Raw genomic sequence first — 26,065 nt, 5'->3', positions numbered from 1 at the left:
GGTGAGGTAACTGACTCTACATCTATCACAAAAGGTGGTCTGTCAGGGCTAGTTATTGGACCCTTTCCTTTTAATTTTTATATTAATGAGGTGGTGGCTTTAGAAGAGGTGCAGTATTTCCCTCCCAAAATTCTGAACTGATTTGTGTCTGTCCTTTATGAAGATGACACAGATTTTCTGTCTCAAACGCCTATAGGCTTGAAGCATATTTAAAGGACTTCAGCTCCTCTTGCCAGCAGGTGCACTCAATCATAAACTACCAGAAAATTGAAGTAATTGTTTTTGGTTGCTGACCAAGGCTACATAAATAGACAATTGATGGCTATTATGTAGAATGGGCCAGATTTTTCCCCTATTTGGATATTTGTTTTACATAAAATGGCCAATGGGATAAACATGTAGAGGAGGTAAAAAAGAAAGCTAAGTTCTATTCAAACAGTGCTGTGTTTCACTTGGGTCCATGGGCGCAATTTTATAATCCCAACTCTGAGAGTTTTCAGGGCTAAAGTCTGTGGCCAAATATTAGATGGTGTGAAACTTTGGGCTGGAAGAACCATAGTAAATTAGAGGCTGTGAAAAACAATAATATTTAAGGAGAACATTGGCCTCCCAAATTACATTCCCGCTGCTTTACTCAGGCCAGAGGTAAGGGAATGTGAAATTTCATCTCCTCTATATTAACTCTTGGCTCCATATTCAGCATATGAATGGACACTCCTTCCAAGGTTATGTCTAGAGAAACAAATTAACAAGATACATTCCCGGAAGTTCGGCTTTTGCAAGTTCACTGTTCTCTCCATTCTTCGGGCTTTTCAGAACTTGACTTGCTTAGGACTGTAGGCAAAAGTGTGAAAATGTTAGTGAAGCTCAGAGCAGAAGATATCCTCAAACAACTGGATATGGCAGTTGTTCATACAACAACTATGTCTCCTTGGTTTTCTCACCTAAAAGATATCCATAGTTATGAGATATATTTGGCTATTTTGAACAATATGTTGAGGGCCTTTATAGGTCTCCTTTTCCAAACGATGCAGACCACCTATTTGGAAGGGAGGTATATTGGCACTAGAAGTCTTTGCCCATGCAGGTCTGGCCAGGTTGAAGACTTACCACACTATTTATTGTCTTGTAATTTGCACTGTCAACGAAATAAGTGGTTCTCCCCATTCCCAACCCAGATGCCTTTTACCACATCAGCTTAGAAATTAGAATACTTGCTGTGTACTGAATGTTTCAGTAATACAGATTGTCACCCTGTTGGCCTGGTTAGTCAGAGAATAAGAAAAAAAGTATGTGAAAGACTGGCTAATTTTGACCTAAATGAAATTATGTACTCCTAATATTTTATCTTATTTTCATAGATCATATTAGAATGGTGATTTTAAAGTTGTAACTGATTCTAGGGAAGGGTTAATCTTGCATTTTTAATTTGTTTTTAAAATTTGTATCTGTTTTTTGGAGTTGTGTTGATTTAAAATGTTGTATTATGTGCAGTGGCCTGTGGCTAAGACTCTATTAATAAACAGTAAATCATGTAAACATCAAAATGTTACATTAGCCAGGAGTTTGGGAAAGGTATATAAACCATTTTACTTCAGAGAACTCATTGATGGGGGTTAGGAAGAAAATCTCTGTGGATGAGCTTTTGCATAATTGTCCAATTATAAGATTTCTTGCACTTTCCCAAAGCATCTGGTGCTGGCCACTGTCAGAGACAGGATATTGGATGAGATGGACCATTGGTCTGATCCCTATGTTCCTATGTCTATATGGTGCTATGATGGAGCAAGGAGTAGGTCACAAGAGGGCACCATGGAGGTAGGCTCCATCACAGGTACATTCCATGGAAAGGGAAGGTCTATCTCAAACACAACAGAGAGAGAGAGTGATCTGTCCACACTCCCCTGGTGCCTCCAATTCCCTCCCCTCTCCAACTTCTCCCACTATGGGATCTCAGCTCATGGTGCCTCCAAACTCTTTTCACTTCTCTCTGGGAAACCTTCTCTCCTCCTGGTGTCTCCATCTCTTCTCCTGCCTGTGGTCCTGAGAGTTCTCTCGTGGCAAAGGATTGCCAGTGCAGTACAACTCTGAGAGCTAGACAGAAACAAACACATGCACAAGAAGTTTTGACAACATATGTTAGCTCACGACAGAGATTTGTTTGGTCATTAACTTGCACAAGCTAATATAATTTCAAATGTGAAAAAAGCCTACCCTTGACATACTTATGGGCGTGCCGAAACTCTAGGCTACCACTTATAAAATATTAACAGGGGAGGTTCCAGTGGTTGGGGATGCCTGGATTATTTTCAGCTCTGTTTCTGAAATATAGAGGTGAAGAGTAACCAGGATTGTGTCTATATGGGCTGCTTAATGTGAAGGGGAGCAGGGGGTGGCTCAGTTGCAGAAAAACATGCATAAATTCTGGTGTCTTGTGACGGCTGTATACTCAAGGTCTAATGACCTTTATCAGGGATGCAGTGACGTACGTATTTGTATTGAAGCTGATCAAGACTGCCCAGCAGTACACTAGATTTTTATTATTTTTATTATTATTATTCATGATTAAACTTGAAACATTAATGGCTGAAATCCCTTTGCCTGGTGGACTCAAGTCTATAGCTACAATGGAAAAGTTGTCACTTGCTCATGATAACTTGCTATCCAAAATCCATCAGAACATTGTTTATCCATAATAAATCTAAGACCTTCAGACACTCTTCTGCACATGTCTATTAGGACTGACAACCTGAAAATGTGAAGATAATGGATTGCAAGACATATTATATGTGCTTTCTGTTAGGTTTAAGCATTAACTTTAAAAAACATAAAGGGGCTACTATATCAAAATCACTGAAAATTCCATTAGCGAGGAAAGTTGTATCAATGGGAGTGACGATTTACAGAGGTTGCTGTTAGCTCTAGGAACACCTGCAATCTATTAACCCATTGATGCTACGAGTCCCGCTTTCTCCATCCATCAGTTACTTAAATCAAACAAGCATCTGGCATAACAATTCAGAAGGTTATTTTATAAGGTGAACTGCATTGTTCTTTGTCTTTAATGTTAAGATTGAGTAAAAATAGATCACAAACTCACAATATAGAATTAGTAAGGGGTTATTACATATTCAAATATTAAACCTTAAAAATTTCTTTGGCCAAGAAAGGGGTAAGAACTTTAAGCAAACATCTGTTGCAGCTGCTCAAATACAGCATTTAAAAGCAGGTGTATTGAGTTCCAAATAATACACAGAAGCCAGTGAAACTTTTTATCGATTCTTAAAAATAACTCCTATTTAGAAGCCCAAAATGCCAACTGTGACTCTGCCAGACCAGCCAGATAATGCCAGTGTTCAGATCAATTTGTACCCTGGCTCTCACACCAAAGATAACGCTGGTAGCCAGTCCTGTAATAAAATTAATGATTTATTAACTAGGAAAAAAGAAATGTTATTTATAGGTTAAAGCAGGCAACCTATACCACAGCTGAGTTAAGTCTATGGTGTTAAAAGCTGACATCTATCAGAATCAAATGTTTGTTTTTCAGGGATAACCCACGCAAGGCCTCACTGAGCACTTACAAATGCATAGGTGGAAACCAGTCCAGCTCACTTGTGTTAGCATCATCAAAATAGATATTGATAAGTTAAAAATAATGTTTAGTATTTAGACTTTATACAATGCTTGTAGGATCCTGCATGTATTAATCTCATTGATAACCTCTGTAGCCCATGATATAAAGTTATATTGAGTGTTTGCATTGTAAACCTCTATAATTGCATAACTCAAAAAATATGAAAAGGAGTGTTGATTAAGGTAAAGTGCTTCACAAGCACCCAAGATGACCCGTGACACATTGTGTAGAATCAAAGGACAGAGACTTTGTTGATTGCTTTCCTAACTCCCTCCAGGAAGGAGAGACCTACACATGAACTCATCCCATCGGTTTTGAACTCTGGGGTATAGGGGATAAAAAATACCTGACAAGGGGAGACTGGTTCTTTTATGTTGTCTGGATTCTGATGGGCAAGGATTCCTAAACATAAGCATAGAAATCCTCAGGCTGCTTAGCATGGGTTAGCCCTGAAAAAAATATTCAATCCTAATAGATCTGTCTGCTCTTGAAACCACAGACTGAACTCACTTGTGTATATGTTGCCTGCTTTAACTGGTAAATAACTCATTTCTTTTTCCTAGTTAATACATGATTAGTTTATTACTGGATTGGCTAGCAGTGTTGTCTTTGGTGTGAGATCTAAGGTACAAATTGATCTGGGGTGAAGTGACTAGTCTCTTGGGATTGGGAGCAACCTGACTGCTTTGTGTGTTTAAATATGTAAGTGACAATATATCATTAAGTCCAACTTCCCTGGGTGGCAAGATAGACTAGAGTGTCTAAGGGGACTGTCTGTTATTCCATTATAATATTGTAGTACTCTGGGAGCTCACCTTTGTTACTGGGTTAGTGAAATCTGCTTCTTGAGTCTGCCCAGAATTTCAAAAAGAAAAGGAGTACTTGTGGCACCTTAGAGACTAACCAATTTATTTGAGCATGAGCTTTCGTGAGCTACAGCTCACTTCATCGGATGCATGCCGTGGAAACTGTAGCAGACTGTATATATACACAGAGAATATGAAAAAATACCTCCTCCCACCCCACTGTCCAGCTGGTAATAGCTTATCTAAAGTGATCACCAGGTGGGCCATTTCCAGCACAAATCCAGGTTTTCTCACCCTCCACCCCCACCAACACAGATTCACTCTCCTGCTGGTGATAGCCCATCCAAAGTGACAACTCTTTACACAATGTGCATGATAATAAAGTTGGGCCATTTCCTGCACAAATCCAGGTTCTCTCACCCCCTCACCCCCCTCCCAAAAACCAGACACACAAACTCACTATCCTGCTGGTAATAGCTCATCCAAAGTGACCATTCTCCCTATAATGTGCATAATTAAGGTGGGCCATTTCCAGCACAAATCCAGGTTTTCTCACATCCCCCCCACCCCCATACACACACAAACTCACTCTCCTGCTGGTAAAACCCCTTCAAAACTGACCACTCTCCAAGTTTAAATCCAAGTTAAACCAGAACATCTGGGGGGGGGGGGGGTAGGAAAAAACAAGAGGAAATAGGCTACCTTGCATAATGACTTAGCCACTCCCAGTCTCTATTTAAGCCTAAATTAATAGTATCCAATTTGCACTCCAGAATTTGGCACTCTTGGTCATGAGCCACTTCAAACAGTGTGACACCAACATCAATGAATGAGGGAACTGGCAATACCACTGTAATTTTTACACCTTTTAAAATAAAAAAAAAATTGTAATCATTGGTGCTGCTTTTCACAGCTTGAAGCAGTATGTAGAAGGCAGTAATCTTTCATTTCACCTTGGCTTTTGAATGTGAGATCAGATTTCAAAATGGTGTTTCCATGCATATGCAAGTTTGTTTATGCAATCATCTGCTTGAGCAATTTTTGTCCTCATTCACTTCAGTCACTGTCAAAGATTAGAATTCACACAGGTAAATCCCCTAGCTTTGTGCCTATACATTCTATTCTTATGCACAAGTGAGTGCTGACTGTATGTACAATGTTGCACATGAACAAATACTAGCTAGGCTGAGACCCCTTTGAAAACGTTGCCCATGCTGTCTTCCATCTCTAGCTATGCTGATACCTCAATAGGAAAAAAAATATGGGGTAAGGACATATGTATGTCAATTCCCAGAAGACAGTTAGAAAGTTTTTCCTAATATCTAATCTAAATGTCTCTTGCTGCAGATTAAGCCAGTTACTTCTTGTCCTCCTTTCAATGGACAAGGAGAACAATTGATCATCGTCCTCTTTGTAACAGCCTGTAACACATCTGAAGACTGTTACCAGGTCCCTCCGCCTTTTTTTCAGGATTAAACATAGGTTAAAAAAACTGGGTTTCTAAACTTTTTTATCATTTTTCTTGCTGTCCTCAAGACTTTTTCTCTTATTTATCCACATCTTTCCTAAAGTGTGATGCCCAAAACTGGACATAACACACGAGCTGAAGCCTCACCAGTGCTGAGCAGAGCAGAACAATTATCTCCTGCGTGTGACATACAACACTCCTGTTAATACCGCAGTCCAGAATATTAGCTTTTTGCAACCGCATCACATTGTTGACTCATGTTGAATTTGTGATCCACTAAGATCCCAAGATCCTTTTCTGCAGTTCTCTTGCCTAGCCAGTTATTCCACATTTTGTAGCTGTGCATTTGATTTTTTCCTTCCTAAGTATAGTACTTTGCACTAGTCTTTATTGAATTTCATTTTGTTGGTTTCAGACCAATTCTTCAGGTCATTCTGAATTCTAATCTTCTCCTCCAAAATGCTTGCAATCCCTCCCAGCTTGGTTTCATCCAAACATTTTATAAGCATACTCTCCACTCCATTATAAAAGTCATTAATGAAAGTGTTAAACTGTACCCGGTACTGAACCAAGACAGAGCCCTGCTGATCCCACTAGATACATCCTCCCAGTTTGACAGTGAGACATAGATAACTACTCTTTGAGTATGGTTTTTCAATTAGTTGTGCACCTACTTTATAGTAACGTAATCTAGGCCACATTTCCCTAGTTTGCCTATGAGGGACTGTATCAAAAACCTTACTAAACATCAAGATAAATCATACCTACTTCCCCATCCCATCCACTAGGTGAATAAACCTATTAAAGAAGGAAATTAGATTGGTTTGGAATGATTGTTCTTGACAAATCCATGTGCCTATATAGCTCCACACTGCCCCAAACATGTGGCTATGAACATAGAGTGCAATTAAGCCCTGAGGTTGTCATTTGCTGGCATGGTTAGCACTCCTAGCTGCAACTGATGGGAGCTGTGCTTTGAATGTATCAAATGTTGTTGTTATGCTAAGGATTCTAAAAATTCAGGTCGTGGTGAATCAAATCTGACATACAAAGTTGGTGGATAATTTTGACCTTAATCTCTGACCCTCAGCTCCCCCTGTGTAATATGGGGATAATAGCATTAGACCTGTTGTGAAAATCAATTGTTTGTGAAGCACTCAGGTACCATAGTAAAGCCCAAGATGACAATATTTTTTTCTTCAGAGCAGGGTTTGAATAATGTGCAGTAAATAGGGCCTAGAGCCATGCATGGAACGAGGATAAAACAAAATATTGAATAGCTGCTCGTTCATTGAGCACCATCCATACTGCACGCTGAATGAGTCAGAGGTCCTATGGAAAAAAGCAGTATAATCCTATACCATAATGCACGTGCATAGGAGGGGTGAATTAATGTTGCAAAGTGCTGGCATTCCTTAACTTTTGAGTGCTGAACTTTGCAACCTTAATGTTCTTTGGACATAGTTTTGTGTTTAATAGCCTCAATCATTAGTTTATAGACTATGTCTATGCTACCACTTTTGTCAGCAAAACTTGTGTCACTCAGGGGTGTGACTATTCCACCCCCGGAACAACATAAGTTACACTGGAATAGTGCTAGTGTGCACAGCTTCTGCCACTCAGGGGGTAGCTTTTTTTTAATGCGGATGGAAGGGCTCTCTCCCATCAGTATAGAGCATCTTCACCACAAGTGCTGCAGAGGTGCAGCCGTACTGGTACAGCTCTGCCGCTGCAGCACTGTAAGTTTAGGCTGCCCTTAATGTTAACTACAGCTTGGTGAGTACCATAAAGCATTATCTGCAAGTGTTTAACAAAATGAATATGTTTAAGTGCTGGCCAGACCCCCTTTGTGTTCACCCTCTTCCACCTTTCAAATAGTTGAGTTATACTCATGTGAACTTTCGTGAAAAAATATGTTTAAAACTGAGATGTGCAAGTATTCGTAAATGGTATATTTTATATAGAGGGGATCCCCTTTTGACAAAGCAGGGCACACGGGATCCCAAAACTCTTCACCAGAGCTCTGGCAAAGAAGCAATTTAATAAACCAGACAAAGATCAATTCACATTCTTTGGAAGTAGGACTGTATATGTACATATGAAGAGAAAATTTAATTTAAATTCTTCACCCAGCCATTAAATGTTAGTCCCCCAATTTTTCTAAGAATGTTGCATCAAGCAAAGCGTGTGAAAAGAGATAATTGTCAAAAAATTTCCTAATCCTGTTTGTTACTTCACCTTTGTTATAGACCGGAACAGGCAGTTAGAGCAGTGGTGGTTGGAGCAAGAGTCAAGAGCCAAAGGTCAAAGTCAGGGTTAGAGTCAGGAGTTGAGCCAAGGATCAGAGCCTGGGGCAAGGCATAGAAGCAGAGATCTGGAACAAGGCAGACATCAGGAACAAGACAGGTCCCAGGAGTCAGGCAAAAAGTCAGGGTAAGTGCTTAATTTGTAATGAAAAAAGTTCTGGGGCTCAAGCAAGTAGTTGCCAGGGCTCCAGCAACTGTTTTACATTCATGACTGATGCAGCAAGCCCAGAGGTGCCGTGGCTCAGCCCTGGCACAAATTAAGCACTGGACCAATGTAGCAGCCAGCCAGGGTTTTGCTGAGTTGCTCAGACAACTTCCCAAAACTCCTTCTGTCTTAAATAGTAGTCTGAGCCAACGGGAGAGGTCATACAGCTTCTCCAATTGAGATCTTTGTGGGCAGTGCCTATGATGAACTAGGGTCCAGCAGCCCACACTCCCTGCTGATACCATCAAGCTGATGGAGAGTGGCTGTGGTCTGAGGACTACATGGGGACCCACAGGCCCAGGTTCAAGAGCTGTGATCCCTTAAAACCTTCAACTGCTCTCTTCCCCAGAAATTCAAACCCCAGTAGCTTCTTCAATACCTCCTTCAGATGGTGGGAGTTTAACTCATTCAGTGAAAGAACAGAAATACTCTATGACTTTTGTGACCACTCACACCTAGCCAATACAGACCAAATTTGGAATATTGAATATTAGATTCTTGAGGTGATTTGTTTGTAATCATTCCATAGGATAAAATTAATAACTTTTAAAAAGTCTTTGAATACATTTAAATAAGGGATATATAGCAAAGTCCTTGCATATGTTCTAAAAGTAGAAATTGGCTTCAAATTATTTCCTCCACTCTAAAGTTAATCCAGGTATTTGTAGGAACTAGTATTTATGTTCACACTGGATGAAAATTCACCCCATAAGGAGAACCATCACTAAGTCTATATATTAGTCAAGACCCATTTAAGTTCAGTTTGAAGTGAATTTCATATGCTTATTTTGACACATAAAATCTTCTATTACAAATAGCTCCCTCAACCATACAAATGTTTTTTTTATATATAAAAATTAGTTACAAAATGTTCATTTTTTTGGATTATTCTGTTACACAAAGATGTGACCAGTATTTCTCTGGCACAAATAGTAGTTTATAGAACTAAACTGAAAAGCTGATGTACAGTATGAGGCACAGAAAATGGGACTGATCCAGATAAATCCGCAGAAATTGCAGCTACTTATCTCCTTTCAAGAATAGTCCTTTTGTGGGAATAAAAACTCCAGAATGCTGAACGTAGCCTTTTCTTTCTTTCTTTCTTTCTTTCTTTCTTTCTTTCTTTCTTTCTTTCTTTCTTTCTTTCTTTCTTTTTCTTCAGTTGTGCCATTTAGATTAGGTTTCTCAAAATTAGAATTAAACAAACCACATCCAGTATCTTCATCTCATCAGAAGACGAGCCACTGAAGCTATGCGTATCAGTTATCTTTAAATCACCACTGCTGTTAATTGGGACGTTGATGTGTCCTGCAGTAGATACATTGAATGTGTTATTCCAGATAGTCTGCTGAAAATCTTTTGTTGCATTATGTGCAGGTAATGTTATGTTTCTCTGTGGGATAAATGAAAATATACTCGTGTTGGAAGAGGCTTCTACATTAGAAAGTGAATTTAAGGATACGTGAACACAAATATCTTCTGAAATGCAGGCATTGATGTAGTGGATGTCATTTATATCAACTCTAAGTTCACAATTGTAGCCTGCATAACAGCGGCAATAAAATTTTTCTATAAATCGCTGCAGATCCTGAAAGGATGGCTGCCCTTGTATGGCATATTTCCCATTCTTTGACATCTGAATGACAAAATTCTCTGGGTTCAGATGAAGATAGTCACTGGAGTTCCAGTTCTTTCGTGCACATGCACCAGAGTCTTGGCATAATGCCTGACTACAGATTTTGGCTGCCATGGTTACATTGATGATGTAAGGGTTCAGAGTGTGCCTAAGGTAGCTGTCCAGAGTCCTGCAAGTGTTCTGTGAAAAGAAAATCATATTAAAAACATTTTCAATACGAAAATGGTTGTCACTTCAATAACAACATTGTCATAGCTAATTATCAATGTTTTTCTTGAAGTATTGCAAATGCAGACAGCCAGTTATCATTGGATGTTGGAAGCAAGCACACTTATTAAATTATTATACAGTGCAATAATTATGAAAAAATTATGCTAGGTAGATGCTGGAGATTTTATTAAAAGCATTCAAATATCAGAAAGCAAAGGAATTAAAGCTTTCACTTTATCTATGTAAGGTTAGCCTGTAGTTTTTTTGAGTCAGATGTGCTTAATGAAGTTATAAGAGAGATCAAAATTCCTTTTATTTTGAGGGGATCCTGAAGAATTCTAGGTCTTCACAAATGGTCATTTTTTTCTAATTATTGTCCCTATGAAACTCTTAATTTTTTCCGCTGAGCTGACTATCCGTCAGCTGCAGAAGACAGGGGTTTTTATGGCTTGAACTGAACACTCCAAGGGCTCTGCCTTTGGAACAGAAAGAGTTCTGGGAACTTCTTCATATTGAGGAATATCTTCAAAACATGCCTCATTGACTGAGAAATTCTTGTGTAATTGGCACGGGTTTCCTGTTTCCTTGGCATGGTTTCATAATTAGAGGCTGGGGGCAGGGGTTGGTTTTTGGTATGTTTTGTTTCTGAGGCTATATCTATACTGGGAATTTACCCTGATTAGACACCAAACACCTAGTGTAGACCCGCAAAGCTACTATTTGCACCAGTGCAGCTTACTGCTGGGATAAACTGTACCAGAACATAACACAGCTGATAGCAGTTAGTTTACCCTGTCTGCATTAGGGTTTGTACTGATACAGCTACATCAATGGCTGCCCACCAATGGCTGAAATCAGGATAATAACCCAGTGTAGAAAAAGCCTAAGAGATCTCTCTGCTTTTTATCTTTTCCCACCTGTTATGTTGAAAAGGGTATGTCTTGGACCTAGCAAAGGCTAAGATGAAACATTTATTTACTATTAAAACATTAAAGAGTTAAGTGTGGTCTGGGATTTCATATCAAGTTATTGCTTACTATACTGTAATACACTCCACTATAAAAATCTTTATAACTCATTTATTAAAGATATAGAAAATGAAGGGGAAACAGTTAAAGCATTTGAGCATTTGAAATGTGAAGTATTGAATAAGACTTTCATTTTAACGGTAACCATTATTCCCTTTCCCTTTAGCTGGAAACAGTCTTTTATAGGAGACAGCTCTGTCTGACAGCCTTTTAGATGGTGTTAACTGGTCTTCTGGGGAAAAGAGAAGTTCGTTTGGATGGTCTAGAGCTGTTGTTGAAATTGAGCCCCATTTTCTTTAAGACAAAACAAAACAAACACATGAAAGAGAAGAGGACAGAACAGTAAAGATGGAAGCTGTTTTTTCTATTTTAGGTGCTGATTTGTACTTGCAGCCTCTCTGCTGGAGAAGCACAGGCACATTGCATTATCAGCCACTCCAAGACCTGTCGAACTTGTACCACTGTCAGTCTGTCTTAGGCATTGTTTTAAGCGGCCTCTCTGGTCACAAGCTCACAGCTATATTACGAAAGATAAGAGTTGTGTTGGCTGGCTTATCCACACTCTTTATTTTTAGACAGAAGGCAAGAGGAGTGAGCAAGGAAAGAGAAGAATAAGGCAGGGAAGGAAAATTACACACGAGGGGGTGACACCAGAAACCAAAATCTCATGTTCCAGGCCTTGTTTAGGATTTAGCCAAAGCTGGTAGAGGTAGCAATGTCATCTGGTTCCCTCTCTCTCTTCTCTGATCTGGTCTGGTCAGGATGCCTTTCAGGATTAGGATGATGTAGGCCCAGTGGTGTTAGTGTGGATCTCAGCCAGAAGACAGTGGGAGTGGCAGTCAAGATGGTCAACCTTGCTCCTTCCAGTCCATGCATCCTTCCCACTCCCATTTGGTGAAGCCCAGATAAACATTGTCCATTATGGTCACCTCATCTAGGTAACATTAACCAATTAAAATACTTCTTTTTATTTCAACTATAGATATTTCCTCCCATTTCTAGAATCTCTCGATTTTTATCACTTACGTTATGCCAACCTGTGACCTTTCTAGGAGTCTGGAAGACTCCTTAGTACAGGATTCTTTTAATTCAAGCAATCCAGTTTGTATCTGTCTATTTATTTTTAACTTTTATGGAACAGGCTGTGTTGTTCTTGGACAATTTAGAGCACATGCCTTTGAACAACACAATCTACTATCTTTCCACTCTTCTGAAGAGCTGCAGGACTTTACTGTTACTGATTCTGTCAGTTACTCTAGGTCACTTATATTGATTGCAGTGGCACCCAAAGTGACCGAGGCACACAAGATAACACTTTCAAAAGCACCTGCGGGAAAAACATACAAAATGTGGAGAGAAAGGATATAATATACCATTAAAGTAGTCAGAGTGATGAGTGGTACAAGTATTGTTTTGTTTTATATAAAGAGAGGACAGCTAAAGATATTTTAGCTAGCAATTCTTAGCTGATTCATTTCTTGGAGGAGTTGTGGCAGAAGTGGGTCTAGTGGAGAGATTTGTATGAAGAGGGTAATGACTTGACATATCCCCGCTGGAAGGTTGTTCCATGAACACACAGCTTTACTCATGTAAAAACTTGCACAACTGTGTAGATAAATGTTACAATCTGTTTATGCAAAATCTCATTTGCTTATACTAATCACTTGCAAATTTAATTTTAAAGGCTGTTGCCAATGTAAATTCTGTCATAATAATTGTGTGCACAAATTACAGATGCAAATGATATTCATATCAAAATCAAGCATGTAGAAATGGAGTCCATGTTCAGACTCTCTTGAAAATTCAGTCCTTAAAGAACTATAAATATTTATGTGGGCATGCTTTCTGCTCAGGAGATACCAACAGTGCTGGACAGTTCCAATTCCTTCCTTTTAGTAGACTGTGGGTGGGGGTGAAAGTACAATAACTGCACAAACAATATTTTATATGGAGTGACTTGACTGTATACAAATGGTCTAGTTCATAAGATTTATTGGAGCATCCTTAGAACAGTGTTTCTCAAACTGTGGCTGATCTTCCTAAAGTACATGAAGGGGGGAAAAGATTTTTTTCCCCTCTTTTGTCATGCATCTTTCTCCTGTAAGAGTCAGTCTAGGTATTATCATCCATTGCATACAAAATAGAGAACAGACTAATCATGAAATGTAACAGGCTGCACCCTCTTAATGTTTAAAATATTTTCCCTAAATGTACCATTAAAAAAAACAACAATCCGTGAGGACGATCATAAAAATAGTTGCATCAGACAAGGCCTGAATATTTTTCTGTGCCTTAGGATGGAATGCTATGAAGAAATTTCAGAACTCCTAAACTGACTAAACAAGTGCCAACCTGCCAGCAGCTAGCATAGTAGCTTGTCTAGCCACTCATCCCTAACAGCATATATCAGATTAAAAGCTAAGTACTAACACTGATATAAAAAGACTTCTGAAGGGATGATGTTTTATTTAAGTATAGTGGCAGATGATGCCAACAAGCCTTAAAGGTGTTTGCTTTCTTCTCAGAGAAGACACTGGGTCTTCTGAAAACTACTTAGTCATTATTTAAAGTAGAAATTCTGAGAGGAGTAAATAAATAATAATAATTAACACCTAAAACTTTTCATCTCTAAGGAAAAAGAATGTATTGCTTGTTAAAAAATTGAATGTAATTAATCTGACATACCACACTCAGTGTTAAATTCAGGTCTCCCCAGATTACAATTCCAGACACCCCTAATGCAGCAGATTCTCCAATGGTATTTACAAGGTCATCCTGAAAGCAAACATGCAAGGATGAATAATAAAGTAAGTATGCTTCAGTAATATGCAGTACATACAATAAGTTTTACATAAACAGAATAACCACCTTGAAAGCGGTAAATAATTAAACAAACATTACACCCACATTCTGCTCTCAGTTATGCTGGTGGATTCTGGAACAGAGTTGAGCAGATAATGCAAAACAACGTTGCCACCTAACACCCTTTTGAGTATGTCTTATGATCACAGAACTAAGACTCAAATTGAGCTCGTAAAAGTTCATGAGACACACTGGCACTTCTCCAAGCTGATCACCATTTTGTCCCACCCCCTTCTCACCTCGACTGGCTAATCAAAGTTGATGGTGTCCCAGTTCAAAAGTGCTACCTGAGGCTGGGACATGAAAGACCTCGGGTTCAAGGCAATGCTTCGCCTAACTTTGGCCAGCAAGGGGAGCCAAAGCAGAAAAGCAGCAGGGGGAAGAGTCAACCGCTTTGGGACACTCTGCCATCAGGAAAGGCAAAGACACAGGGTGATCCTGGGCTTTACACATAGGTGAATTTAAAATATTTGTTTATATATTGTTCAGTCAGGTCTAATCCCAGGTAACCCCACTGACTTCAGTGGAGTTTCTCCAAATGTACAGAATTATACTGTATAAATGGGAGCAGAATTTGTCCATCATACTTAAGATTGACCTATAAAGGCAACACTCAGTGGACTTGTGCCATTTTTGCCTCTTTATGGTGTAAATAAGTTTTGTTTTGATTTTTTTTTAATTCTGCTTCTTTTTTCACATCAGAAATTCTGACCCTGCTCTAGACAAGCAAGTTCCATGATAGCAGAACTAGTGAAATGGTGACATCACAAGAGCCCAGAGAACAAAAAATGAGCAACAGGGTGGGATAGGGGTTTACTGTTTAAAAAAAAAACCTCTAATTTTCTTGTTTGTTTTATTAACACCTAATCAACAATGGGTATTTAACATTTTAGAGAAAGGAAGCTTCTCTTAAAGATTTGAGAAACTTGCTTCTTCAGTTACAGAGTTAGAATTCACAGTAGACATCCCTGAGAGCTCTATGGTCCTCTAACACAGTGGCTCTCAACCAGGGGTACATGTACCTCTGAGAGTACGCAGGGGTATTTCAGCGGGCACATCAACTCATCTAGCTATCTGCCTAGTTTTACAACAGGCTGACATAAAAAGCACTAGCAAAGTCAGTACAAACTAAAATTTCATACGTCTTGTTTATACTGCTCTATATACTATACACTGAAATGATTAAATACATATTAAAGTACAATATTTATATTCCAATTGATTTATTTTATAAGTATATGGTAAAAATGAGAAAGTAAGCACATTTTCAGTACTAGTGTACTGTGACACTTTTGCATTTTATGTCTGATTTTTATAACCAAACAGTTTTTAAGTGAGGTGAAATTTCGGCGTAAGCAAGACAAATCAGACTCCTGCAAGAGGTACAGTAGTCTGGAAAGGTGGAGACCCACTGCTCTAACAAAACCAGGGCAGACCACACTTCATATTCCTAATCCTTCTTGAGGTAAAACTCAACTGAAACATCTTTTAAAAAGTAATCTTCATACTTTCTTTCTACATCACATAAAAAAAATTGTCCCCAGTTAATTTTAATAGCCCCTAACCAGTCAGGCTGGAACAACAGCTTATTCATATTTTCCCTCAATTAACATGCTACAATATTCTTTCCACTTCCATAGTATTTCACTACTTGTTAGATATAGTACTACTCATAAGGTACTGGGAGGAAGTTTGGAAGAATTCAATCCTTTTGGCTTGGCTAAATTTAGTTGCTGAAAAAACTTAAGTTTTGTGAGTCTGTCTGTACACTTCCATTTCAATACAATTTCATTTACTTGTTAAGTAAACATCCAAACCCCCTGTAGGATACTTTAATCATCTTGCAAATGCTTTGTGCCTATGTATTTAGTACACCTTACATTACAAATATTTAAGAGCTAGCCAAGCCTCACTCACCTGAGAGAGATATTCCTGATTGAAATCTGTGAATACTGGACGTGTATATACAAAAATGGGAAGTGGACAGGTGGAATTGGAAACATTAGAAACTCTAATGGCTTCTTGAACTCTGTTACGAACAAAGAGTGGTGCATTTTTGGAAGATCTCAAGGCCGTTTCCAGATAGACAGATGGGTAAAGTGCTGTGCTTTCCTCCCACAACCAATTAAGCTCATTATTTCTTGCTATTTCAATATCTAAACAGCTTCCTGTATAATTGTGGGGATTTTGGTTGTAATCATAGTTATAGCAGTCAGGGTAAAGGTAATATCCCCACAATTGATTCGGCTTCATTGATATTCCCAGTTTTAAAGACTGCAACATAAATGATTTTGCTGCAGCTTCAAATTCCATTTTGGCTAAAGTCCTGGCTTGGGTTTCTGATATGCTTAAATCTTTTTGCTGAACAAACTCAACAGACTCCTGTCTGTAAATGTCTTTCGATCCCCAGTTCCGTATCCATAGTGGCCTCCAGTTTTCCCAGTCGATGACAGCCAAGCCAACCTGTTCATCTGAAGGGATGTAAAAATTAACGTCATCACTGGCTTTCTTTAAATGATGCTCCATGGAACACAGTTGGGGGATCCCACCATTAAATGTCTCACCTGTGTTCTCATCTATGTAAGGATAATTGCCGAGCCTGTCTGCATAGAATATAGTAATACTCTGCTCAGTGGATGTCTTCAGTGTGCTTCCTACCAAGTGGAAGGTTCTCAAATCCAGCTGCACTCCAGTCTTCTCAGTGCAAAGCTCTGTAGGGGCATTCCATATGGAGAGGAAAGGAGAATTGGGGATGAGAGGACGGGCTCTTATATGCAAAGATGAGCTGTAAGTAACTAGAATAATGATGAACACCAGCCAGGATGCTCTGATAGAGGCAACAAAGCTACCAAAGCTTTGGACTTGCCTTAGGGTTTCCATTTCAGTTAGTGAATGGCTCTGTATGTACAATGCCATTAGCTGTTTGTAATCAAGCTGCAAATAAATGCTCCAAAGATGCTCACAGCCATGGTAGTCAGACAAAGTCTTTAGTAAAATAATATATTTCTTCAAATAGAGTACACGTTCAGCAATATTCCTTAAGGGTAAAAGATGTGTGTCATTTATCCGATGTTCTTTATTGCACATCCGAGAAAGCTTCCCAATAGTTGCCCAACCTAATGCAAAAAAGAGATTGAAATCATTATAATACCTGGTGGGATTTTTTTTCAGAGTATCCTTAAAACATAAATAGATATAGTTTGTAGCTAGGAAAATACTGCCATTTTTCAACGAGTAGAGACTACTCCTACTGAGTGAAAAACCAGCATAGCATTATAGAAGCAATACAATACTTAGAGAAGATATAAGATGGCCAGGGAAGTGGTTTCTAATGGTCAGAGCATGGAACAGAGTTGATACCTCCTGTCTTACTTCTGATTCTGTCAGCAACTCAAGTGTGTGACTTTGTTCAAACTCACATAAGCACTTGGTGCCTCTACTTATTCTAATTATTCAGTAGTAATCTGGGTATAATATTACTTACCTACCTCACAAGATTGTTGTGAAGCTCTTAATTTTACAAAGCACTTTGAGATCTCCAGATGAAAGATGCTGTATACATGCAATTGTTATGATCATGTCCTTGCCCTTGGACAAAATGTGGATGCTATTTTCTTCTCCATAAGTTTCTTGTCTCATATTCCTGTTGCATTCCTGTTTTTAATGCAATATACCATACCCCTGTTGCAGCATAAGCACTATGATATAGTAGCTCTGTTTGTCTTCCACTTCTGAGCCCGGTAATCATGACTGCATGCCTATCAGTCAAGCTTTGCTAAAAATGCAGTGCTTTTTCATAATTTACGCTGTTGTGAAAATCCTTCCTGCTGAATTATTTTTGCCAAAATAATATGGTAATCGTATTTGCAAGTGACTTGCAGTAGGAAAGATCTCACAATACAGAATCCATCAAAATAAAGCTTGTGATCTGTGGGCTTGATTATGCCCAGACCTATGTGGGTTTGGAAGGCTACTTTTCCTGCCCTAGCTGCACACAACGAGAGCATATGACTTCCCCAGTGCAGGTTCCCTTGGTAGTGCTAGCCTTCCCAAATGGGTGTGAAGGAGGTGGGACATTGCCCTGTATCACTCCTCTCCACAGGCTAGAAGAGTGAACTCTGTGTGAGGCAGGAATGAGTGCACACTGCACCCTTGGAACACCTGGTACAGTGGCCACGCTCTTAAGAGCTCAAAGATGCATTATGCCTGAGCCAGGCCCAATGACTTTAGGACTCAGCATTCCTGCTGGGGCAGGGTACCTCCTCACCATAACTAAACACTTTGCTTGAAAAGAAGTATGAAGCAATAGCCCTGTTATTGCAGTGCGATGGGGTAGTCTGCCCCTTAAGGGCAGGACTGCCTATGGGTCAGTCCTCCCCATCATGTGTCATGGTCTTTAAGAATATTGGGCGGTCTGATATATAAGACCTGAGGAGATATGGGAAGAGAGGTAAAGGGTCCTATGAAGAGTAGCAGATAGAAGGAATCCTGTTACTGTGTTTTTACCAGCCTGGGACCTGAAGCCTTGAAGAGAGGGTGAGGTAGGGTTCCCTTTTTCACCCAGACAGTAAGGAATGAGCTGGGAGAAGGGGCCAGCATAAATGCTGCCTCCACCTTCAAAGCAAGTCAGATACCTGTAGAAACTACAGGGAGCAAGAAGGCTCTGTTAGGATATAGATATTCAGGCCTGTCTGTAAAGGCCTCTACTCTAAGAATTTAGGTGTATTCTTATCACTTAGCTAGTTATAGAGTTACAGAAGAAAGAATCAAAATCACTGTCTGCCGGTGTAAGGTCCTTCTCTTACTGTGACAGTCTGAGGCCTTGTTCTTAGGCTAAGGCCTTTGGCTAAGCAGCAGAGGCAGCCATAAGCTGGAAAGCGAATGGTCACATCCTCACATTCCAAACTCGTCAATCTGGGGCTGTTAGGAAGGTGATCTGATCTATCACCTCCAGAGAAAGGGAAGAGCCTAGAAGATATAAAAGGAAATTTAGGTTGATAGTTTTCTGTTAGAACTCACTTATCAATAGACACAGCTGGGAAACCCTTATGTCTTTATAGTTGCAGTTGTGAAATCCTCACTTCTGTATTGTTTTGTCATTATAGTTCCCACTTTGCTATTGTTTGTCTGTATAGTCTCTGTCTGGTTCTGTGATTGTTTCTATCTGCTGTATAATTAATTTTGCTGGGTGTAAACTAATTAAGGTGGTGGGATATAATTGGTTACATAATCATGTTACAATATGTTAGGATTTGTTACTTAAATTTCAGTAAAATGATTGGTTAAGGTATAACTAAGCGGAACTCAAGTTTTACTACATAGTCTGCAATCAATCAGGAAGTGTGTGTGGGGACGGGGGTGGAAATGGGAACAGGGAATGGGAGTGGGGAAATTGGAATCATGTTTGGCTAAGGGCAGGAATGGAAACAGGGACACAGGTGTAAGGCTCTGTGGTGTCAGAGCTGGGAAGGGGGACACTAAGGAAGGAAACTGGAATCATGCTTGCTGGAAGTTCACCCCAATAAAGATCAAATTGTTCACACCTTTGGACTTCGGGTATTGTTGCTCTCTGTTCATGTGAGAAGGACCAGGGAAGTAAGTGGGTGAAGGAATAAGCCCCCTAATAGGCTCCTGCAGGGCCCTGAGTTAGCAGGGAGAAGACAGCAGTAGGGGAAGGTCTGCTTACTGAACCCTGCCAGCCTCAGGGTGAATGGACTAAGTGGGGAAAAGGGCCCAGCTGGAAGAGAAGCTGGTTAAAGCCCTGCCAGTGGCCTGAACTACAACCCAGTTCCAAGGAGGAGCACTGTGGGAAACTCCTATCTAAATGAGGGAAACCATAAGGGCAGTTTGAAAGATAGGCTGGCATGTGCCACAGAAACTGAGGAGGCTTAGCTGTGTCAGCTTCTGCCTTTCGGGTTCAATAAACTAGACACCTGAAGGGGTGTTTTTCAATATACAAGCCTCATGGGACTTATTAAAACCCCTCACTCAGTGAAACCTAGGCAAAGACACAATGGTGGCACTTTACTGGACCACCAGGGCTCCAGGGACGAGGGTCTCTGCTGCATGCAGATATGGGTTTATAATATGGACACTGTTCAGATCTAAAGAGCCCAGTTCTTGGTCTGCAATAGCTTCTCTGCACTGCTTTGTCTGTGCAAGTGGGTTGTAAAACTGATTTAAATGCCCCCTGAATATTTCCCCAGTGTAGAGGAAAGCCAGGTGTTATAAAGCCAGCACAGTCTGAGCCCCCAGCATGGTGGATGTGGCTAGGCAAAGACTGAAGCACTGCAGTTCTGTGGCTATCCTGGTTGCCAGAACAGCTGCTTGGGGCTTTGGGCAGCCATGTGGAATTAAGAGTCAATTGGAAGCTACCCTAAGTCATATGAGGGGCCAAATCAGCCCTGAGCCAGCTCTAAGATCAGGGGAACACTAAAGTAAAGCTACATTTACCCCCTCTTCCTTTGTTCGTGTGCCAAGTACAGCTCAGCTAGACCCCAGATTTGGGTCCCCGTGTTGTTTTTCACAGACTCTCTGCAACCATTTAAACAAGTGCTCAGTGCATTCCTACCCCTCTTGTGCCTGATCAGCTCTGCTGGCTTCTGCAGAGGGTTTTGCATCATTGTGTTTTCCTCACTTGTCCCCTTTGAGAAGGCGAATGATGCCACTGATAGCCTCATGCAGTGTCCATGCTCCTCAATCACATTATGCCTGGGCCTGCCATAACTTTACCCTAAGTGAATATCCATCCTTTTCTTACACTCATTAATACTACCTGCTTCCACTAGAACCTTCAATAGATTCAAATCCCAGTAACTCTATGAGAGAAGTCTTTTCTGAGATCTAAACTAACTCTGTCCTTTCTTTGCTTAAGTTAAAAATCAGGACTATATGCCATGCCCTCTCTTCCTAGAGGTTGACCGATGAAGCTATGTCTGTGCCAGTGTAGGGGAAACCCTACATTTGTAAGGGCAGGCATACTGCATGCACATGTGCTATGCAATTTAAACCTTAATAATGCAGGCAACATTTATTATGGAATTCAGGAGTTTTTGTTTTACAGTGGAGCTTTATATTAACACACTGTATGGTTCTATCTAACACACACTGTATGTTAATGGTATGATGGTGTGTAAGGACAGGCCTTTCTTGGGAGAATGAATTTTGAGTGGATGAGGGTGGAAGTGGGCTATGGATTAATCTGCTAGCTGTAGTAACTATGCTATTGGTAAGTTCCTTCCCTTGTGATTTGCGACTGTACTACCCAACCCGCTAGGGAAGGGTAAGGAGGATGGTGATGTACTAACAGTAAAATTCTTACCTTACCTCTAGACAGCTGTACTTTCTCATCTCTGACTGGTTAAGGACCTATTCTGGAGCAGTGCAGCTTCTCTTTATTCTCCCAAAGTAGTGACCTATCATCGATGTAAGTTGCATTGAATGCCTATGCAAATTGAGACATTTTATCAGCAGCCTTCTGGATAACAATTTTATGCAACTGGTATCCAAAACAAATGTGTCCCATACTTAATGAAGGGGGCAGCTGTTGGAGATGGAACTGAAAAAAAAAAGGCTGGATCCTTTATAGGGCATTATCTCCGGCTGATATTGCTAATAGTCTCATTATTGAGGGTGTTGACATTTGTAATGGTATGTGCAGTAACTGAAAGCATTATTAAAATGGCTAGGGAAACTACTTATGTAGTCAGTCCATTACTACATTACTACTAATTATTTACAATTGATTGTCTCTCCTTGGGGGAAATGAGAACCCAGATTTTGGGGTACATGTCAACTTCCTGCATCAGGAAGCTTTGCCTGCTTCTGATCAAAGGCTAGCACATTATGGACTACAAAGAGGCTATGCAGAAACTCTGTTATAGAAATCTCACAGAGATTCTGGAAGGGGCATGAGTCCCCAGCAGCTCAACCAGCGCTCTGTAGATCCCAACTCATCTATCCCCCCTCTGCTGGGACCACAAAAGTTACTACAGTCCTGGGCAGCCTGTATGTGAGAGGGGACGTCAATGCTGTGATAAAAGACCCATGGCACGATAAAAGACCCATACAATTGCATTATAGCTATTTGGGCTCGGGCTGGAGCGCTGGCTATGAAACCCTGCCTGGGGGGAGGGTCTCAAAGCCCAGGGCCAAGCCCAAATGTCCATACTGTAATTTTATAACCCCTCTGCCTGAGCCCTGTGAACCCAAGTCATCTGACCTGGGCTCAGAGACTGTGCCATAGGTTTTTTATTGCAGTGTAGACATACCCTAAAAGAGGGAGGTGAGAAGGAAAGCAGAGGAAAAGGGACAAACCACAGAGGACCATGGATAGGGGCTTTCCCATACGGCCAAAAAATTAGCTAGTGGGAGGATTGGAAGAGTCATGGGTGGGCTTTGCTTTGTCTTCTCTGTCCTCTGGATACCCTTGGTTGAGTGGGAGAGCTTCATCCTGAGTGAGGTCTTTATCATCCCTGGCTTACATTTCTATTTTGGAGCTGTCCTCTGGCTCCGGTATCTCAGGAACATGAGGAAACTGACCCCAACCACAATCTTCTTATAAAATAATTTCTGATATCAAGTTACAGATGGGTCATATCCGCATAATTCATTTCAGTGCTCCAGAGTGTGGTTGTAATACATACCGTGATAACAGCAAAGGTGAAAGTGGGCCGGTACGGTGTACTGGTAAGAAGTGGTTGCCAGTACTGGCCGGTACACAGCTGATGTTAAAGCGCTGCCACGGCAACGCTTTAACGTCACTGCCCCTTCCCCGCCCCCTCCCCGGGCCGCTGACGGGGGAGACAGTGGCGGGGGGGGAGGGGCAGCTGCCCTGTGGTCCGGTGATTTAAAAGGGCCCGGGGCTCCTGGCTGGAGCCCCGGGCCCTTTAAATTACCACCAGAGCCCTGGGCAGCACCAAGCAGCATGGAAGGGCTGGCTAGGGGAGGCTGACCCCCAGCCCTGCCTCTTCTGCCCGAAGCCCTGACCCTTCCAGTAAGTCTTTTATCTTACTTTCACTCCTGGATAATAGGCTATGTGAATAAAGAAGTGCTTCGATACAAATGCCATACTAATACTGAAAATACTAATATATAAATTCTGCTTTGATCATATGTAAAAGATGATGGTAATTACGGAGCATGTGTTTCATATGATTCCATTTGAGTTTTTTGAGAAGAAGAATGTTTTTTGAGCTTTTCTTGGTCTCTTTGACTCTTCTGTCAAGTCTGTCTTCTACACAGGTATATAGAATTTTGTATTGGGGAATAAGGATTTTGTATTGGGGAATAAGGAGAATGTGATCAAATAGAAAAATTCAATTACACACTTCATGTTGGATATTATACAATGAAATACCTATCACCAATTAGCATCACGATAATATAATGTTATAGAACCTCCTACTTAATAGCCATGTATTCTTGAGAAAGGGTCTGATCCTGCACCATTGACGTCCACTCTGTATTTGTTGTTGACTTCCGTGAGTGGGATCAAGCCGAAAATGTGCAAAAAGCTGACCCGCCATATTGCAAACCTGCTCTCTGATCTAACCTGATTTTTTCTGTTTTGTTGACCACTGTAACTTAGAATTTCTTCACATTAACCAAATAAGGTGACGTTTTCTGATGGAGTGACAAGTTTATATTGGGGCTGTAGAGACAGAACAAGGAACTCTTCTCAGAAATCATGAGGGGGGGAGGAGAATATCTTCCATTTATACATGAACAACTAATCAGATGAAAGGAAATTATCACATGGTTAAGGAGGAATTCTTACCCCCAAATCAAATTGGAGCACTAGAGAGTACAAATTTGACTTTCCACTCTGTTAAGTTTACTTGTAAGTGAATTTGACTGGAAGGCCATGGATGTGGAGGAAAAATATAAATCATTGTACTGTATATTACATTTATCAGCTTATCTAAAACTCAGCTGATTTTGCCAATCCTACTAAGATTTGTTCAATTGATTGTTGGGAAACTTTTGCCTCCAGATCTTACGGTAATTTATTCTTGTGTGTTAAAGTTAATAGATTATTTCACATAATAGCTTTCAGTTAAAAGGATTGCCTCTGGCCCAGCTTAATGATGACAGGTCTAATAAATGTTTCTCTTTTCAGTCTCCTGTTGTGAATGTGGGTCTAAATGAGCTAAGTAATAAAGCTGCCCTTGTCTTTGTCAAAAAGTCAATATCTTTAGAATATATTAACACTAATTGCTCTAGAGTTATCTGGGAATATATACTGATGGATCTAAGTGCCCTGAGTCTAGGGAAATAGCTACTACTTTATATTTTCCTGAATTTGACATTTGTGAAGGTTATATATTGGAAAATATCATATCAATTTTCTCTGTTTAATTATTTTCTCATTTTTATATCATAAACTAGATTGCAAATGAATAGAAAGGTTGAAAATCTGAGTGTACTACTCCAATGCAACATCTCACATTTCTTATTCCACTGGTACAGAATGATGTGTGTCCCATCAGGGGTCACTGCTAGTGCTGCTTGGATTAGCTCCAGGAAGTGCTCCTAAGCATTATAAGTATCGGGCAGCGTTATTTTACTAGGATTAGATGTGAGAGTCTAAATTCAATCATTGAGTCCACTAACATCAGAACTAAGTTTGACCCAGTAAGTGCTACAAGCATCTGACATCTACTGCCAATAATGCTCTTAGCCACATGCCTCAATTTTGATGCAAAAGTCATTGAATTCATGGATTTGGATGGCTCATAATGGCCCTTCATGGAATCCCATACATTGAGTGACTTGTATAACCTGTATTAGTCTGCCTGAGTATACAGAAACATCTCTAAGATTATGACCATGGATATATTTATCTATAGTTCAGAATGTTTGGGCCATTTTTTGCGTAGTTTGCTAGCCTAGTGATTATTATTTCTTTACTTCATTCTAGCCTGAGTCACTTGAATAATTAATGACAGTGTTAGTAATACAAACAATGATCAATGAAGCAAATTAGGCCCTGATCCTAAGAGTAAAATCCTGTGAGTGCAGGAATCAGCTTTTGGAATTGGGGCCTTGGTTAAGATGGAAGTGGAAGGACTAGGCCATTTGTTTAGATCAGTCTAAAGCTGTTAGGAATGATGTGGCTACTTCCTGATGTCTAGTAGGAACCAGAACTTTGGGCCTTTTCACTCTGTTGTTTCCTTTTTGATTAATAGTTTATAAACTATTAATAAAAACTTTGCATGTAAGTTGACTCTAATGATATTGGGGAATTCATTTTAATATAGTTACTGAGATATTCCTTTTTCAAAAACATAAAGATTAAATTCCTAAACTCCATAATTACATACACAGAGTGCATGTATACATCGGAACTTAGTCTTTTAGTGAAATATAGCTAGAGTCCTGCATGGGTACAAAATTTGTATCTGCATCCGTATGGTCCATGCATATTCGTGGATGTAAAGTGGATATCCACAGATTTGCCAGGCTCTAAAATAGCTATTCACACTATCAAGAACATACCATACTTGAGATTCTAGCCCTTTGTAACTCTGTGGAACAAAGTGGTATAGATCTTGCTTCATTTGTATTCATGCTCATAGTAGAAACAATGAAAAAATGACTGAAGTCTCAACTCCACCTACTGGAAAGAGAAAGCCGTTCAGCAGTTACTGAGGCCTTGTCTACACTACAAAATTAAGTAGACCTAAGTTAGGTTGACATACAGCCATCGCAGTAACTACTGCATTTTTTTATGTCCACCCTGGCCCTTTCTGTCTGCAGTGCACTTCCTCACCAAGAGTGCTTCTACTGACTGAAGTGGGGCATTGTGAGGTACTGACAGCTGGACTGCCCCCTGCTCCGGGGCTGACAGCCCAGAGTGCCTGCCGGGGCTGACAGCCTGGAGTCCTGCTGCTACTTCCCAGTGGG

General features: G+C 40.2%; 1 protein-coding gene across 3 annotated transcripts in view; it reads right to left on the bottom strand.

The window, feature by feature from the left end:
- Positions 1-9,298: 9,298 nt before the first annotated feature.
- The window catches only part of LOC140906880 (hyaluronidase PH-20), a 48,338-nt gene continuing 31,571 nt past the window's right edge, over positions 9,299-26,065 (bottom strand). For 2 of the 3 annotated variants that reach the window (XM_073331748.2, XM_078851693.1), the window contains exons 2-4: positions 16,076-17,274; positions 13,982-14,071; positions 9,299-10,238 (exon numbers count right to left, since the gene is read on the bottom strand). In XM_073331748.2, the coding sequence (XP_073187849.1) occupies positions 9,594-10,238; positions 13,982-14,071; positions 16,076-17,245 (1,905 nt within the window). In that variant the 5' untranslated portion in view covers positions 17,246-17,274 and the 3' untranslated portion in view covers positions 9,299-9,593. The remainder of the gene's footprint in view (positions 10,239-13,981; positions 14,072-16,075; positions 17,275-26,065) is intronic. The other variant, XM_078851695.1, reaches the window with a different exon arrangement.

Source organism: Lepidochelys kempii, chromosome 1 (assembly GCF_965140285.1).
Source record: "Lepidochelys kempii isolate rLepKem1 chromosome 1, rLepKem1.hap1, whole genome shotgun sequence".
Classification (NCBI taxonomy): domain Eukaryota; kingdom Metazoa; phylum Chordata; order Testudines; family Cheloniidae; genus Lepidochelys; species Lepidochelys kempii.
The sequence above is the reverse complement of the archived record's forward strand: the minus strand, read 5'-3'. Positions and strand labels throughout refer to the sequence as shown.